This window comes from Carcharhinus amblyrhynchos, chromosome 3 (assembly GCF_965287045.1).
Source record: "Carcharhinus amblyrhynchos chromosome 3, sCarAmb.v2.hapA, whole genome shotgun sequence".
Classification (NCBI taxonomy): domain Eukaryota; kingdom Metazoa; phylum Chordata; class Chondrichthyes; order Carcharhiniformes; family Carcharhinidae; genus Carcharhinus; species Carcharhinus amblyrhynchos.
The window spans coordinates 41231727-41250354 of NC_137326.1; the positions used below are offsets into that span (position 1 = coordinate 41231727).

Sequence of the window (18628 nt, forward strand, 5' to 3'; positions counted from 1 at the left end):
GCAGTTGTGGTTTATGTGGATTTTGGCAAGGTCCCAAATGAAAGACTGATTGAGGAGGTTGAAGCACATGGAATTCAAGGTAACTTGATGAGAGGGACCTGAAACTGCTTTAGTAATGGACACAAAGCATGATGGTATAAAGGTGTTTGAGTGACTGAAGGCCAGTATTCATTGGCATACCACAAGATTCACTGCTAGGTCCCTTATTGTTTGGTACATACGTACATGATATAAATGATGATGTTGGGGGAATGTTGGTGGTAAATAGTGAAGAAGATTGTTGTAGGTTACAGGAAGATATTGATGAGTTGGTCAGATGGGCAAAGCAATGGCAGATGGTATTTAACTCTGATAAGTGTAAGGTGTTGCATTTTGGAAGAAGTAACTGGACACAGGAGTATTTGATGAATGGCAGAACACTAGGAACCTCGGAGGAATGGATGGATTTTAGTCTACTTATTTACAGATCCATGAAGGCGGCAGAGCTGGTGAATAGGGCCATTAAGAAGGCATATGTTGCCTTTATCAGTCATTGCTGGGAGGTTATGTTGGAGCTATACAGAGCATTGGTTAGGCCACAGCTGGAATACTGTGTTGCAGTTCTGCTCACCACACTATAGGAAGGATGCGATAGCACTAAAAGGGGTGCAGAGGAGGTTCACCAGGATGTTGCCTGGGATGGAGCATTTAAATTATAAGGAGAGGCTATGTCGGCTTAGATTGTTTTCGTTACAACAGAAAAGACTGAGGGGGGAACACCAACTGATTGAGATGTATAAGATCGAGGGGCATAGACAGGATGAGTAGGAAGTAGCAGGAGATTCAGAGAGGATTTGAGAAAAAAAAAATCACTCAGTGTATGGTGAGAAGCTGGAATGCACTGCCTGGGATGGTAGTGGAGGCTGGAAACCTTGCAACTGTTAAAAATTATTTGGATGAGCACTTGAAATATCATAACATCCAAGAATATGGGACAAGTGCTGGAAAATGGGATTAGCACATCTTTAGTGGTAGTTATTGTTTGTGCAGACTCAATGGGCCGAAAGGCCTTTACCGTGCTCTATAACACTATGAATCTAAGTAATGTAGCGTGCTGTAGCATGTGGAGAGCCCAAGCTGACTTGTGCAATTCAGTATATATATTCTGTGAACCATAGGTACAAACCCAATACAATAATTTTGCAGAATGTTTGACTGTGGAGTTTACCTATTGCAAGATGAAAGTGGTATATTTAGAAGCCTAACTTTTTACACAACTTAAATCTAAAACTGAAATGTATTAATATGCTGTCTGTTAATCCCATCAAGAAATGATGTGACCTTTCTGCCTGCTGTTATGTTAAGCAGTACTGTTAGTGAGAAATGAGTGAAAATTGGTAGTGGAAAGTGGCAGATTATTAAAAATACAATATCCATTCTGTTAACCTAAATATATAGAATGTTTAAAATCTTATTGGTGCATAATATCACAGCTGGCTGGCTTGAAAATCAAGAATAAATGTTTGCTGCAATTCATTGGGTGCTATTGTACCTTAAATTTAACATATTAATTAGAAAATGCTCAAGAGCACAGACTGTTGCTGTCATCTGTGAAATATTTTTCCTTAAGCAAGGACTTCGAACTTGTGTAGCATTTTGTTTGAAGAGGGGAAGTGACATGAAAGCACTAATTTAGGGATTTAATTGCTATAGAATTGAAACCACTGCTAACTTTGCTAAAACACAAAATGACTTCATGGATTCCAGTATCAGAACAAAATAAGCAAAAAGGACTGTTTTGTGAAACAGCTGCAAGGCAACATAAAAGATACGAACCAGAATAAACAAATTAAAATGATGGTGAAGATCTTTTTCTTACGGGTCGTCACTAGCTATTTCTGCACAGAGATGGTTTAGTGTCAGAAGATTCCTCCTGCACTATTTGTGATAGCGAGTGGACTGTTAATTTTCAATTTGTTATTGCTGTACATTTATACTTAACTATATGCTGTAGTTATAGCACACTATATATTGTAGGCATGGGTGCAGTCAGTGATCCATACACAAATTGCACCCAAAATTGCATTGATTTTGTGAAGTATTTCTTCTGCTCAATTTACCCTCAAGCAATTTGAATAATGTTAGACATAGATACCTGCCATAAACCAGCAGAATCAGGCCAAATATTAGAACAAATGTACATTTTTGCTTTTTAACAAAATGTGTACCTTGATCTATTACATCTGTATACAATAAATATTTGAATGGTAACTTTGATTACTGCAGCTGAAAATGGGTTTATCACAAAAAATAAGCACTTTTTGTCAGCATCTAGTCCACTATCTGTAAATATCCAGATTGAAAATAGCAGAAAATATCTTCAAAAACTGGACAGAACTTGCTCATTAATTTGGTTAGTCATCAGTTTCTTGGGCAACTAAATAAAATCTTCAAATGTTTGCAAAATTTGCCTATTAATGTCCTTGCCTCTAAAAAAGTAAATTTAATTTCAAGAACCTCTTTGAAGGTCAGCAAAGGGAGGGGGTGTTGGCAATTAGTGGCAGCTCAACTAGTTTTGTGAGACGGACCAACTTCTGGCACAAAAGCTAACAGAAACTTGATTATTGCTAGATATGATTTGCCCCTGAAATTTCTCGATTTTTTTTGTGTGCTGGTTTGGCCAATTTCAGGTAAATTCCATTGAAGAAGACAGCACAACCTAGTGGAAACTTGAGACCTTGGCATTCTCTGCTTATGGCACCGTGGTTTTGCAGCATACAGAATAATTCTGCATCTCAACCCTTAAGCCGAAATCTTACGACCGTTCATGCCAGTGGGATTTTCCCATCCTGCTACAGGGAACAGAGATTTGGCTGGCTGTTAAATTCTCCGATTTTGCCCCAGCAGAAGCATGGCATGAATGGCTAATAAGATCATACCCTTGGTCTTTTTCCTCTGTGTATCAAATGTCACACTTTTATAATTAATCATGACAACATCTCATGAAGTGACATGTTCAAAATTAGGGTGGGGTATTTAGTTCCATCAACTGGCCATTTAATTTTTAAAAAAGCAATTTAATGCACTTTTTCAATTCCTCCGTCCAAGTCTTTTTATAGTTATCTCCAGCTTAATTGCATCGAGCTTTATTTCTTGAGAGGTCTGTAAGAGACAGTTAAACATTAATTGAATTAATTTGTGTTAGAATTGAAATATACATAATTCATGCACATCGTTTAGGGAGTTTTTGTAGAATATCTAATATTTTTCTTCTTTCTTTCTTTTGCAGGTCTGGTTACCTGAAATGAAAATGGTAATAAAAAGAAACCTACAAATGCTCATGTTTCACTGAAATCTACTGAATGTATTTCACTGTATTAATTGTTCAAATCAGTAATTATTTCGTGTTTGCCGCCACTACATATCACAAAATAAATATCAGGTCAATGATCTTTCCGAACTGGCGATTATTTCAATTCGGGCTAATTTTGGTTTGGCAATGTATATTGACTGACAGTGAGTGGGGCATCCTTGACCCCTACCTAATGATGTTATCAGAGAGCCTGATTCGTTTTCATGATCAGGGCACATTAATAAAATTATTATCCTTGTTTTTTTAAATCCCTCTGAGGCCTTATTCCTTCCTGTACTGACAGCCTCTTTGCATTGTCTGTCCCAAACATTCTGATGTCATGCCTTCATGTTTTGCACATTGTTTGACTTATGTCTAGAATTTTCCATTCTATCTGACTATCCCCTTTTCCTTATTTAAAATCCTTCGCAAAATTCACTTCTTTCATGAAAATTTGGCCACCTTCTGAATCTTCTTTTTGCTTAATACCAATTCCCCTCACCCCTCTGTGAAGCAACTTGTGGCATAATGTCAATACCTGTCAGCACAATTCATATTATCTGCCATCAGCTTGACTGTTTTTGGTAAACCTGGGGTGATCATGAAATTGAGAAAATCTTTAGCTATTTTTTGAAAATGTTATGAGTGGGAAAATCTGCGTTTTCATTGTATTTTGGTGAGGCTCAGGTAATGTGCTTTCTCAGTTGTGTGGTGACACAGAGCTGCCTGTTGATCAGATGCATCTTGCTGAGTTGGAAGAAATGGTGTGGAGATGCTGGGGTAAACACAGTAAGAAGTCTCACAACACCAGGTTAAAGTCCAACCGATTTATTTGATAGTAAACTCACAAGCTTTCGAGGTAACACCTGACGAAGAGTTTAACCTCGAAAGCTTGTGAGTTTACTATCAAATAAATTGGTTGGACTTAAACCTGGTGTTGTCAGACTTCTTACTGTGTTTACCCCAGTCCAACGCCAGCATCTCCACATCATGGAAGAAATGGGACAGGGGTTACTCATGATTGGATAGGATCTAGGGTACGGGTGGGTGGAAATCAGGACAGCTCGTCAGTGAGGTTGTGTTAAAGGCTTAGGCTCCATTGACTCCTGGTGCTTTAAATAACAGCTTTCTAATATCTTTAGTATAACAAAGCACTTAACTGGAGTACTAAAATTTGACTGAGTTGCGTAATGCAATATTCAACCAGATGGTAAAAACATAGTCAAAGAGTTTGTTTTTAGGAGCATCATAAAGGTGGAAAACAAGTAGAGAGATGAGCGTGTTTAGAGAGGGAATTTAAGAGCCAAGGGACTAGGCACCCAAAAGACACATCTATCAATGGCGGAGTCATTTAAAATGGGAGTTCTCAAGATGCAAGAATTAGAGTGTAGATGTCTCTGAAATTGTTGGGCTGTAGGAGATTGTCAAGACTGGGAGGGATGAGGCCATGGAGGGATTTGAGAACAAGGATAAAAAATTTAAAAATGAACTGTTGCTCACCTGGCACTGAAAGTAGGTTAGAGAGCACAACGGAATGAGTGAACAAGACCCGATGTAAGGACGTGACCCCAAGTTTATGAAAGGTAGAATTTTTTCAAAAAAAATTATTATCCTTGTTTTTTAATCCCTCCATGGCCTTATCCTTTCCTGTCCCTACAACCTCTTTGCTTTGTCTGCTCCAATCATTCTGATGTCATGCCTTCACCTTTTGCCCATTGCTTGACTCATCCCACACTCTAGAATTTCCCGTTCCACCTGACCATCCTCTTTTAAAATCCTTCTCTTTCATGAAAATTTGGCCACCTTCTGAACCCCTCTTTTTGCTTAATACCAATTTCCCTTGCCCCTCTGTGAAGCAACTTGTGGTGTAATGCAACTTCTTATATAAAAGATCATGTGATACAATACCTTTTAGGACAAATTGACATATTCTTAGCTGTTATCACACAGAGCCCCTCTACTCTTTGAGCTTCGTATTTCTGATTCGAAAACTACCCCTGAAACCTGCCTTTCAACTTTGAATCCAGTTCAGACGGAAACTTAAATTCTCTGCCATTTGAAAATTAATGGAATGAAAATTGGTTAAGTTCTATAAAAGCCTGCCTGTCTGCTGACACACATTAATGCAGCAAAAGTAAAAAAATCTATTCTATTGTATTTGAAACTGATTTCTGCTGGCAAAAACCTGTGATGATGAAAACGAGCATTTTAATGGGAATGGTGAACAATAATGATTTTTCAAGTCCCAATGACTGATAACCAATGTTAAAATTAGATTTATAATCTTCCCTTCATGAAAAGAACACTGATGTAACAGATGGCTGTGATGGTGATAATTTTAACAAGTTCTAAGATGAGAGAAGGAGGCTTAGTGTGATCTCACATCTTTCTCCCAAAGCTAAAAATGAATCAGCTTGAAAACTTATATTACTATGAATAGGTCAAAGGATTTTAAAATTAAAAATCACTACATCCAGGCAGATGTGATCCGAGGCCTTTTGTTTCTGATTGTTTCTTACACCTTTCCCCCCCTCAACCTACTCTTTTTCACAGATGGACGATGTCATTGATGACATAATTAGCTTGGAGTCAAGTTATAATGATGATATCCTTGGACTGATAGACCCAGGAATTCCAATGGCTAATACGGTAATTCTATATCTCTATCAATTTTGATTCTTTTTCCTCCTATCCTTTCTGTAATTTTTCCCACATAATTCCCTCTTTCTCTAACTCTTCACTTCAAGGTGAGTGGAATCAAGACGGGTTAGTCTAGATAAAGAAAATTGTGGTGCAGTCAGAACATTCTTTTATTCAGCTTTATGTGTGGAATGCATTAAGTTAAGATTGGGCCTGTTGTTTGGTGTTGTCTGTTTGTATATGCAACACACGTAATATTGTGAAGAAATATACTTCATTACAGCTACAATGGACATAGCCTGTCTTTCAAAAGCAGTAAAGGTTAACAGCAATGAACTAGGAAGTTACAGACTGGTGACTGTCGCATCAGTGGTAGGGAAACCTTTGGAGAAAACTCTGAAGGAGAGAATTAATATTCATTTGGAAAGGCATGGGTTAATTAGGGACAGTCAATATGGTTTTGTCAATGGGAGGTCACGCCTAACAAATTTATTTTGTTATTTCGAGTTCTTCGAAAATATAGTCGAGTGTGTGGATGAGAGAAGTTCAGCTGATGTAGTTTATATGGATTTTAGCAAAGTTTTGACAAGGTGTTACATGGGAGACTGAGAAGTTTAAAGCACGTAGAATTCAGGGAAATTTGGTGGGATAGATCCAAAACTGGCTTAGTAATAGGGCACAAAGAGTAGTGGGACACTTGTTTATTATATACACAAATTATATAGATGGAAAAATGGAGAGAATGTTAAGCAAGTTTGCAGATCACACCAAGATTGGTAGGGAGGTTAATAGTGAAGATTGTTGTAGTTTACAGGAAGATATTGATGGGTTGATCAGATGGGCAGAGCAGTGGCAAATGGTATTTAATCCTGAAAAGCAGGAAGAAGAAACAAGATGAGGGAATATTTAATGAGTGGCAGGACACTCGGAAGCTCAGAGTAACAAAGGGATCTTGGGTAAGTCTACAGAGCACGTGAATAGGATGGCTAAGAATGCAAATGGGACACTTGCTTTCATCAGTCATGGCATAGAATATAAGAGCAAGGAGGTGATGTTGGGAATGTACAGAGGTTTGATTGGGCCACAGCTGGAGTACTGTATGCAGTTCTGATCATTGCACTATAGGAAGGATGTGATAGCACTAGAGGGGTGGGGGGGACGACGACAGAGGAGGTTCATCAGGATGTTGCCTGGGATGGAGCATTTGAACTTTAAGGAGACACTGGATAGGCTTGGATTGTTTTTGTTAGAAGAAAAGGCTGAGGGCAGGAACATGATTGAGGGGTACGGACAGGTTGAGTAGAGAGCAGTTGATCCTCCTGGTTGAGGGGTCAATCATGAGGGGTGTAGCGTTAGAGTAAGAGGCAGGAGATTTGAGAAAAATTGTTTTCACTCAGAGGATTGTGGGAATCTGGAATGTGCTGCCTGGGAGATATTGGAGGCCTGGAACTTTAAAAAAAAATTTGGAACATCACTAGCAATATCATAACATTCAAGGATATGGGACAAGTGGAGGAAAATGGGATTAGTACGCCTTTAGTTTCAGTTATTGTTGGTGCAGACTTGATGGGCCGAAGGGCCTTTTCTGCGCTGTATGACTCTATGACTGAGTTTAAAAATGACAACTTGATGAGCTTATATCCAAAATTAAATTATCTGTATGTTTATCTTTAGTTTGTTTGTGGGTTATTATTGTTTGCAAAATGGCTACTGCTAACACCTACATTATGGCAGTGAATGGACCTTACAACAGTTTCTTGTATCTGAAATGTTCTTGGGCATTCTGAAGAGATATGTGCAAATAAAAGTTTGTGTTTGCATTACTGAGCATGGTTTGTCCATATGTAGTTGTTAAGCAATTTTTTGAAATAGTTAAGTTTGGGAATTACCAAAACTACGCACATTATACTTACACATGGAAAGCCCATCTTATCATTACACTAATGTTCACTTAATCAAAACCATCTTCGAGGTTTGTCTGTCTGTTGAAAGCAACCCCTTTATAATGTGACGTTGTTTAACTCCGAGGTATCAGTCAAAGTAGGTGGCCAGGAACAACAGTCTGCCCCCACAATTCACCTGAAGATCTACAAAGAAAGCATGAGACAGTACGTGCTGACAAAGCTGCTGCTGATGTGAAAAGAGCAGAGCAGCCTGAGACACTTAGGCTATTGGTGCCCACGCCATTTTGGCTGCCACTATTGATTTGTAGACATGGAAAAATGAAATTGGGAACAATTTGGAGTGCCTCCAATGCAGACAATGATTACAAACAGATTATCAAGTTCATATTATTTCCAGAAACTTTGTATCAATGCAAAACACATAAGGCAAAATAACATTCTGAAAAATCAAGCTATTAGACATGCAGCATATGGTATAAATTGGATACAATTTTGGGTTTTAATGAAATATAAATTATTTGATATTTTCTTCTTATAACGCCGCTCATCTTGCGTGTTGTGGTCTGTGGTTTAAATCACTAACTCCCATTGGAGTTTCCCTGTATTCCACATAGTTACTCAAAAGAGCAAATATTGGCACTGATGTCAGGACATAGCCAGCTACCTTATTCATTTCTTTGCATCCATAGGTTACCTAGTCAAAGCTAGAAGTAAATATGGGCCACCTCAGCCAACAGCTCAGAAAGCTGAAATTGTATTTTTTCTACTTCCGTTGAAAATTGCTCTGAATCAAATTTTTCTTTTAATAGTAATCTTTCTATATTTGCTTTTATCATTCAGATGTTACCTAAAGTACTTAACCCATTGGTTTTTCCACTTGTCAGTTGGACTTGTAGATTCATAGTTGATATAAGATAGAATTGTGAATCATTTGAAATATTGTTGAAACTCGCAATTAAGCACAATTTGGCTTTGCTGGAGTGTCAGAAGCACACAGATAGAAATGTAAAATAAATTATAAAACAAATTACAACAAGTAGGTGATTTGGATGAGCATATAGGAGGCATGGTTAATAAGTTTGCAGATGACACTAAGATTGGTGGCATAGTAGAAAGTGAAGAAATTTATCTCCAATTGCAATGGGATCTTGATCAATTGGACCAGTGGGCTGATGAATGGCAGATGGAGTTTAATTTAGACAAATGCGAGATGATGCATTTTGGTGGATTGAACCAGGCCAAGACTTACTCAGTTAATGGTAGAGGGTCGGGGAGACTTACAGAACAAAGAAATCTAGGGGTACATGTTCGTAGCTCCTTGAAAGTGGAGTGGTGAAGAAGGCATTCGGCATGCTTGGTTTCATCGATCAGAACATTGAATACAGGAGTCGGGACGTCTTGTTGAAGTTGTACAAGACATTGGTAAGGCCACACTTGGAATACTGCGTGCAATTCTGGTCACCCCATTATAGAAAGGGTATTATTAAATTAGAAAGAGTGCAGAAAAGATTTACTAGGATGCTATTGGGACTTGATGGATTGAGTTATAAGGAGAGGCTGGATAGACTAGGACTTTTTTCTCTGGAGTGTAGGAGGCTGAGGGGTGATCTTATAGAGGTCTTTAAAATAATGAAGAGCATAAATCAGCTAGATAGTCAAAGGTAGGGGAGTCTAAAACTAGAGGGCATAAGTTTAAGATGAGAGGGGAGAGATACAATTTCTTTGCACAGAGGGTGGTGAGTGTCTGGAACAAGCTGCCAGAGGTAGTAGTAGAGGTGGGTACAGTTTTGTCTTTTAAAAAGCACTTAGGTAGTTAGATGGGTACGATTGGTATGGAGGGATATGGGCCAAATGCAGGCAATTCAGATTAGCTTAGGGATTTTTTTGAAAAAGGCAGCATGGACAAGTTGGGCCTAAGGGCCTGTTTCCATGCTGTAAACCTCTATGAATCTATGAGGTCAGTAGTCCAAAACAGAACTCAGATACATCTATTTGTTTCTCCATTGATTTTCATCCAATTTAACTGTTGACTAAAGAATTCCTAACTCCTGTCGTTATTTAATATTTCAGTTACCGGTGCCTGGTAACATGTTAGATGTCTACAACAATCCAGGAATGGCAGCTCCTGCCATTACCATCAGCAACTCCTGTCCAGCGAACCTGCCGAACATTAAAAGGGAACTCACAGGTACAATGAAGCAAGTTGTCAACAAAATAATGTTGATTTTCTTATTAAGTGCATGTGACAATGGGGATTAAATGCAATCAGAGCATTTAGGCAAATAAAGTTGAACCAGCAACAAAACTCATTGGCCTAACAGGATCAAGACCAGCATGAATGAAAACTTAAAATGTCAGGAATGGTTTTACCAGTGCAAACATGTTTCTGAGTTCAAGAAACTTTGCCCTAAGTAATATTCACTTCCTGGTATAATTTTACAGAAACAGGGCAGCAGAGTGGTTGGAAGTAGAATTTAAAGTATTGCTTGAAATGTTGTAAAAGTGGATTCCACATTTTCATGCTGTAGCATAGCGAAAACCCACTGCTGAACTCATGCAGCACTTCCAATATTATTCCAATGTCTCCAAGTATAATCGTGAGCACTACCCAGAAGACCAAACATGTACTGGTTTTCTCTATAAAAACATACATCAGAATGCTTTCGTGTGAGAATAGGTCCTTTTGTTTTAAACTGTGTAGGGATTGAAAAAACACACTAAAAACATAATAGGCTTAAAATGTCCTTCCTTATCTTTTACTTGACTGAAAAACATTGGATTTGATATTTATCAGATGATTTGCAAGAGGGTTGTGGCAGTGAGAGATATAAGTTTCAAATTTATGGAGGTAATGCCATTTCTTCATCGACTATATTACTCAATAATTGAGCGTTAGAAAATATCCATATCCATGCTTTTATTACCTCTGGTTCCAATGCTTTCCTATCCAACCTTCCATCTTCAATCCTCCTTAAACCTGAACAAATTCAAAACTCTGCTACCCATATCCTAACTTATTTGAAGTGCTGTATGTGCAACACCTCTTTGCTCACTGATCTACATTGCAGTCTAGTCTGGCAGTGCATCAACATTAGAATTTTCAACCTTTTTAAATTCCTTTGTGGCTTTGCAACTCTCTGTCTCTGTGACCTTGGCTAGCCCTACAAGATATCTGCAGTCCTCCAATTCTAGCCTTTTGTGAGTTCCTGCTATTAATTGCACCACCACAGGTGGTTGTACCTTCAATCTTTCGGTGAAAAAATGGGTTCAGCACTGGTCACCAAATCCATTCCAAACCTCCCAGGCTGCGCCGCCACCCCTTATCAGGTTCCCAGCCAGAACGAATGGGAAACCCATAAATATTCAAACAGTCTCCTTAGTATCTCATTAGAGGGGTAGCAGGCTGATTCAATCGCTGTCCGAGATGCTCCCACCCCTTCAGCGGGAAGTGGGCATGAAGGGGAGCAAGGAGGTGAGTCGCCGCTTGAAAGTTATACCGAGTTGTACAAGGGATTTCGCAAAGCACCTGTGGCTGATGGCAAGGGGGTAACCTCAGGATGTGCAGGCCTCACATCCTGAACATCCTGATGCTTGTGTCAGTTGCATATCTCACCTGTGATGTCTCCTCCAATGATAATGTCATGCACTATGTCCATCTGTGAGCCTGCATTACTGTCAAAGGAATCTACTGGTACACTGGACTTGCCCAGGATTCTGTCATTGACCCTGAGTTGTTGGCACATCTATTAACTGCCCCTACTCACTGGGTTCATCAGTTGCATTTGAGATTTTGCCCTTTCAAGACTGACTGTGGCCAATGTACAAACACACTCAATTCCTCTCAGTCATAGCTAATGATCAGATGAAGGAGCGGGTTAGCTAAGGACAGCTATGTGAATGAGCACATCACCCAGTACCAACTGAATCAGTGTTCTGTCCTCATGTGACACTGAGGAACTGCTTGTTCAGTCAATCACTCAAGGTTCCATTAAAGATCATACACTTCTGTCTCAGTCCTGCAGCTGCTCAATCTGGCCACATCTACAAGCGAGTGGATAGGATTTCTAACCTGCAGCACCACCACCTGAGATCTGAATTGCTGAATGACAGCCCATTACTCCTCAGCAGTGGCTTCACTTCCCAGCACGTGGGTTCCTGACACAGCTCATATGAGTCCCTCCAGGAGCCACCCTCTATTGCATTCCCAGGAAAACAGCAGAGCCCATCATAGGCACCTCAATGTTGCGAACATGGGCTCCCCATGAGGATGGGAGCGTTAGTGATGTTCAAGGGTTCAAGCATCAGGTCAACCAGGTGGGGAGTTGTTGTCAAGTGAGCTAGGAGCTGGAGGATGGGAATGACCTGGGATTATCCTGGGGAGCGGGTTGAATATCAGCCAGGCATAAGTGGAAAAGTTGCCTGCACCTTGTGTGGCCACGCTGCAGTTTGGAGTGTGATTACATCCAATGAGGTTAGGGATTATCTGCCCAGAGGCCAAGGGCGAGTCTGAGGGCGCAGGGGCCAGTGTCTGTGACCCTTCCATCTCGCTTTTGGGGGAAGCAGCTCCTGCAAGCTGCATTGGCCAGCTGCAATGGAGAGGGTTCATCAGTCTTCAAACACAGTGTGACTTGGGATTAGGGAGGCCTTGAGTGCAACAGGTTATGTCTCTCTTTCTCTCTCTCTCTCTCTCCCTCTCCCTCTCTATCTGTGTGTGTCTCCCTCTCTTTCTGTGTCTCTCTCTTTCTCCTGTCCTTTCTCCATCTTCCCCACAAAGAAAACATGAATTTTGGCTTGTGGCCAGGCCAACCAGTGCGTGCAGTACTGTCTGCTGCTGAGCCAAATAGATGTTGGCACCACCGGTGCCAGGGCCATCCTGTGCCTGATCCAGCACCACAGCAGCCAGACCCCAAACATCAGGGAGTTGCTGCAGGGGCTTGGGTGTCAGTCTCCCCTCAGGTAGTAGATGGGGGAAAGCAAATGGCTGCTCTGTAAGCCATGGCTGTGCAGGAGGCAGTGGTCATTCAATGAACTTTCAGACAATGTATGCCGCCAGTGACTTCGTAGGGAGATGGTGCAGCATCTGTGCCACATTTAAGCCCAACTGGCACCTAGAGGAAGAGAAGGACACCTGCTTCCGGTGGCCATGAAGGTCACAGCAGCCTTGATTTTTTTTCTTATGCATCAGATGGTTCCAAGACTAGATCAGGAACCTGAGTAGAATTTCCCAAACCTCTGTGCACAGGTGCATCTGTGAGGATGCCGAGACATCTGATTACATCACCTTCCACCTGGGCCAGGCCCATCAGACCTGGGCTGAAGGATTCTGTACCATTGTCGGCATGCCCTAGGTCCAGGGGGCACCCATGTTGCCCTTTTGAGCTCCATCTTGACATGCATTAAGAGGAAGGGATACCACTCCATAAAGATCCAGCTGGCTTGCCAAGAGGCAAGTTGGATCAGGGAAACCCTCATTGCTTGTAGGAACTTTGCTGTCTGGCAGATCAATCCCCACCACCCCTGATCCTGATACCCTGCCCTGGCCACTCCTTGGCCCCCTCCTCCCTCCCTCATTTTGGTCTCCTTCCCACTTCCCCTCCTCAAATCCTTATGCTCCATCTTACCCCCTTTCCCACTCTTACAACATCCTCTCTCTCTTCCCCTCCCTCCTTCCTCCACCACCCCCCCCACCCCCACACTGTCTCTGAAGTTACAGATTTTCTGTTTGTGTATTTACTCACAAAAGAAATGTCATTGCACAGTTTGTCAGTAAACATCTTTCTGCAGCTTTCAGATAATGAACTAATTTGCACCTTTCTAGCCAATTTGCAATTTCACTTTTAGTAACACCCTAATTGTAGTATTATCTTCATTGAATTAATTTCTGACCATTTGTGCGATACGGTGGCACAGCGGTTAGCGCTGCTGCCTCTCCGCGCGCAGTACCCGGGCTCGATTCCTGGCTTGGATCACTGTCTGTAGTTTGCACATTCTCCCTGTGTCTGCATAGGTTTCTGCCAGATGCTCCAGTTTCCACACACAATCTGAAAGACATACTGGTTAGGTGCATTGACCTGAACAGGTGCTGGAGTGTGCAACTGGGGGAATTTCACAATAACTTCATTGCAGTGATAATGTAAGCCTTACTTGTAACTAATAAACAAACTTACTTTTATTGCCATCATAATTCAAAATTAGTGCTTTTTGACAAAAACTCATTCTGCGTAAAACACTCGTTTTGTTCATTCTGAATTTTTCTCTACTGAGAATATCAGATGTATCTATCAAAATGTGGCTTTTGCTCCTCAACAGTCATTGTACAACACAGACTTTTCACTTAGCATATCAAACGTTGGCCAACTTTTATGGAATTCAAAGGTTAAAGTTGAAGTCAGGCCCAGAGGTGTCATCAGAGCCCTATATATTAAGGGGTAACTTCCAGTAAGTGTTCCTCTCACCGCTTCAATAGGCAGTGGGATTAGTAAGAGTTGTTCACATTAGTTATTTTAACATCCCGCCTGTCCAGTTTCCACCAAGCGGGCAGTGTTAAAATCTAACTTCATTGTGTGTTTGGTTAAGTCGGATGCTGAAGACAGCTGAATACAGACCAGGAACAGATGTTACCAAAATAACAAGAACATGCTGAATATTAAATATTGCAAATTAGCAACTTTTTCTAGATTTGCTGTTTTGTTTTAGCAGAAATAAAAGATGCAGGAAAAAGATCTATTTTTAATCAGTAAGTGGATAAGTATGGAAGTGGCCAGTGGAATTTTTGTACACTTTGATCGCCAATTGTAGCAAACCAGTCATTCACGGTCATATTATGCACAGAATTTCTGGTCATACCCTGCAGATTATTTGCTTACACATGCAAAGCAACAACACAGCAAAGCATACCTTGATGAACATTCCTGCTGTAATATAGAACACTAAGATTTTCAGTCAGACAGTAAAGTTTTCTGGTGGTTTGTTGAATGGTGCTGTCTTTCAGTCAAAACGTCAAACCCAGTTTCAGTCTGGCTTCCCAGGACGGATGTGTAAAATCCCATGGTAACATTCCTTTTCTCCATCTCCTCCACCATGACCTCCAGCACAATGTCAGAAAACTGCAGAGCCCAAGCTTTCCCTGTTTTGTCACTCCTCACTTTCCCAGGACAGATTTTCTTCATTTATTCCCAGAACCTGCTCTAATCACAATTCACCACCTTCTTATATGTTCATAGCCACTCTCAATGATGCCCCCCCCCCAAGCTGATGCACTTAGCCTATGAACAACACAGTTAGTGCTGACTAGATGGTGAGATCATTGAAATAAGCAGGTAGCACTAACCTGACATGCTGCTTGCATTGCAAACAGAGTGTAAGTTAATTGTGCATCATGATCCCAGCACCCATGTAGGGGCTATCTAATTTACTTACCTTTGTATTCAAAAATGTACCCTTTAAGGTTATTTTCTCTTCGCAAATGAAGGAATGGTCCAGGGAACTGTAACCGTTTCAATAAACACTAATGTTTCCTTAGTTTTTTTACATGTAACATTTTCGCCTCACAATAGATTAGAATAATTGTACAATTTATTATTACACTCAAAATGACCTTAAATTAGAAGCCTTCAAGATTGTGGAAATTGGCATTACACTACAATTTATTTGTCAAAAAAGCCATTGCAAAGATTACAAGCTAATGAGAATCAACCATGTTAGGGAATTGGCAGCAGTACTGTCTAATCATGTTACTATAGTGTCCCATTTCATTCTTCAATCAATATAGGTTGCTAAAATAACCCTATATTATTTACAAAAGCAAAATGTTATTTGTAGTATAAATTGTTTTCTATATAATTCACAGAATCAATGGTTGCAGGCATGGAACTCCATTTTAAAAGTCCCTCTATGAAAATGCATAATGCTCTATTACCAGGCAAGTTCTAATACACGGAATTTATTTCAATCATTCAGCACTTCAACAACCATTATTGTTTGTGTGTGACCAGGAAGCACTGCTGATAACATTTTAACTCAGTAGTACTGTTTTTTTAACCTTAAAAAATATTTATTTTGCTGTGTAGTCCAGAATTATTTGATGCTGGTGCAAATTGAATGTTGCTATAATTTAAAGCAACAGCATTGGCTTCCCTTGCATGGGCTATCAGCTCCATTCTAAACTTGAAGTTTTTATTTTCAGAAGCTGAAGCCAGAGCACTTGCCAAAGAAAGGCAGAAGAAGGACAATCATAATTTGAGTAAGCTTTCAATTAGTTCCATTTTACCAGTAAAATTGTAAACTAGTCACAAATGATCTAATTAAAAAAAATCTTTGAAAAGGAAATTTGAGGATATGCAGCCTTTCATTTTCCTCCCTAGCGGAGAGGTCAAGGAGAAATTGGACATGTGCTTGTGGCGACCTGCCTGAGAACTGTGCTATATAATTCTCACTTTTTTTTCTTTATTCTTTCATGGGATGTGGGTGTCACTAGAAAGGCCAGTATTTGTTGCCCATCCTCAGTTGCCCTTGAATGGCAGTTGCTGTGGAGGATCTGGACCATGTGGGCCAGACCAATTAAGGACAGCAGATTTCCTTTTCTGAAGGAAGATATAAGTGAACCGAATGGGTTCAGTTTTTTTTGATGAATGTTTAAATTTCACCATCTGCATGGTGGGATTTGAACCAGGCTCTCTGGTTTACTGAATCGAGTGACAATACCACCATGCCGCCACCTTCCCCTGAGAGTATTATAATGATGTCCAAAGTTATTCACGAAAGCAGCCATTTTTATTATTTCCAAACAACTAATAAATTGCACTAATGAATAAGCTTTATTTTTCTCCAAGTTGAAAGAAGGAGGCGGTTCAACATTAATGATCGTATCAAGGAACTGGGCACATTAATTCCAAAGTCCAATGACCCGTAAGTACAACTTCAGTTATATTTTTAGAATATTGTTTTTTTTGTTACCTATTGACTTCCTTGGATAGTTATTTTATAAGCTGATATCTGTCTTCAATCTCACAGGTACATTTTCCTTTCAAATAAAGGAATTCATTTTTGGAGTATTACAACTTTGCCACTAAATAATTGGGTTTTCCTTTTTAACTGTTTAATCCCTTGCTTTTCGAAACAAATTGAGGTTGAAATTGTAAGTCAATCTATGACAGTGTGCAAAAATTGAGGAGAAACTTAGGAGACCAAGTAACACAATCATTTGTGTGTGGAAGCAATTTCAGCAGGACTTTTTAATCTTATTACTGTGATATTTATGTTCACACTACAGGGTAAATGTGAAGTAAACATTTCCAGAAAAATGCACTATAACTACCTGTTCAAATTTCTCAATTTAGGCAGCCAGCAATCTCATTACGAACAGACATGGGCCTAATTAATATACTTACTTGCATGTTTTAGCCAAAATCACTTCAACCCAGAATTTCTTTATCTCACATTCCTTACTGGTTGTAATTCATGCTTACATTAAGCAGGTGATAAATGTCATTCTATCATGATCCCCTTGCTCAGCTGCAGGTACCCAGCTGTGCATTGTTTCCAGCCTTCTCATCTCCAATGCTGCTTGTCTGTCACTACCACTGATGTCAGTGGAGTCAAAGTTTGTAAAGTCGCAGAAGACCACTTGTTCTTGAAGTTTTCCTCTGATTGTGTGCCTGTTTGCTTTCAAGAGTAGGAGTAGACGTTTGTCCTTTTGAAGTTTTGTGAAGATGTGTGAGACTACTTAGCAGAGTTTGGATGGTGAGAAGAAGAAGCAGAAAGTCTGGCACGAATGGTGAATAACTGTGTGGGCAGTAATAGGTGTATCGAGTTAAATCCAATCAGAAAGAATTGTATTGAAGCGATCAGTTGTGCTTGGAGGAGAGGCTTGTGAAGTTATAGAGTGGAACTTGGTGCAAGTAAGGACCCATCAACAGAGTACTGAATGATCCCTAGTTTCTGGTGGGAAGAATATGGGAGAGCAGCAGGAGTGCTTTGGAATAGTTTAGAAAGTAAATGGTACAGGACTGTGTTATGTTGGAATGGAATAAAGATGTTATAGTAATATTATGTTTCTTAATGATGATAACTGTGATGATGTTAACAGCAATGATAAGTGCAGGGTGACTATGACTTCAGTGTATATGCTTTGTTCACCATATGCAACATGGTTTACTTGGTTGGAAGAATCTAGCGCAACACGGTGGCACAGTGGTCAGCACTGCTGCCTCACAGCACCAGCTACCCAGGTTTGATTCCCAGCTTGGGGTCACTGACTGTGTGGAGTTTGCACATTCTTCCCCTGTGTCGTTTCTCTGAGTGCTCCGGTTTCCTCCCACAGTCCAAAGATGTGCTGATTAGGTGGATTGGCTATGCTCAATTGCCATTTAGTGTCAGGGGGATGAGCTAGGGTAAATGCTTGGGGTTATCTGGATAGAACCTGGGTGGGATTGTGGTCGGTGCAGACTCGATAGGCTGAATGGCCTCTTTCTGCACCGTAGGATTCTATGAACATGGCTTGATTTTCCTCAGAAGCAGCTTTGACAAAAAATTATATTTGGCTTGGGTGCTAATTTTGACCTTTGCTCACAACAATGTGAAACCAATGTAAAGTGTTGTAAATATTTCACCGTTCTCAGTGATGAAGTCAACAGTTTTTCCGTAAAGTGCATTCAGGGTATTTGTTTTGACTTATCTCAAGCTCATTCAAGGGTAGCTGGCTTCAACTTGTCTTGTGGTAGTGGCCAGTGGAGATGGTTTTGATCTGCAATAG

At 40.2% G+C, this 18628-nt stretch overlaps 1 protein-coding gene across 3 annotated transcripts in view; it reads left to right on the forward strand.

Annotated features, from left to right (window-relative positions):
• LOC145339059 (microphthalmia-associated transcription factor-like) overlaps window positions 1-18628 on the forward strand; it is a 261551-nt gene that overhangs the window by 232586 nt on the left and 10337 nt on the right. For 2 of the 3 annotated variants that reach the window (XM_080183484.1, XM_080183491.1), the window contains exons 4-9: window positions 3269-3292; window positions 5885-5980; window positions 9946-10063; window positions 15725-15796; window positions 16061-16117; window positions 16707-16782. In XM_080183484.1, coding sequence (XP_080039610.1) covers window positions 3269-3292; window positions 5885-5980; window positions 9946-10063; window positions 15725-15796; window positions 16061-16117; window positions 16707-16782 — 443 coding nt within the window. The remainder of the gene's footprint in view (window positions 1-3268; window positions 3293-5884; window positions 5981-9945; window positions 10064-15724; window positions 15797-16060; window positions 16118-16706; window positions 16783-18628) is intronic. The other variant, XM_080183499.1, reaches the window with a different exon arrangement.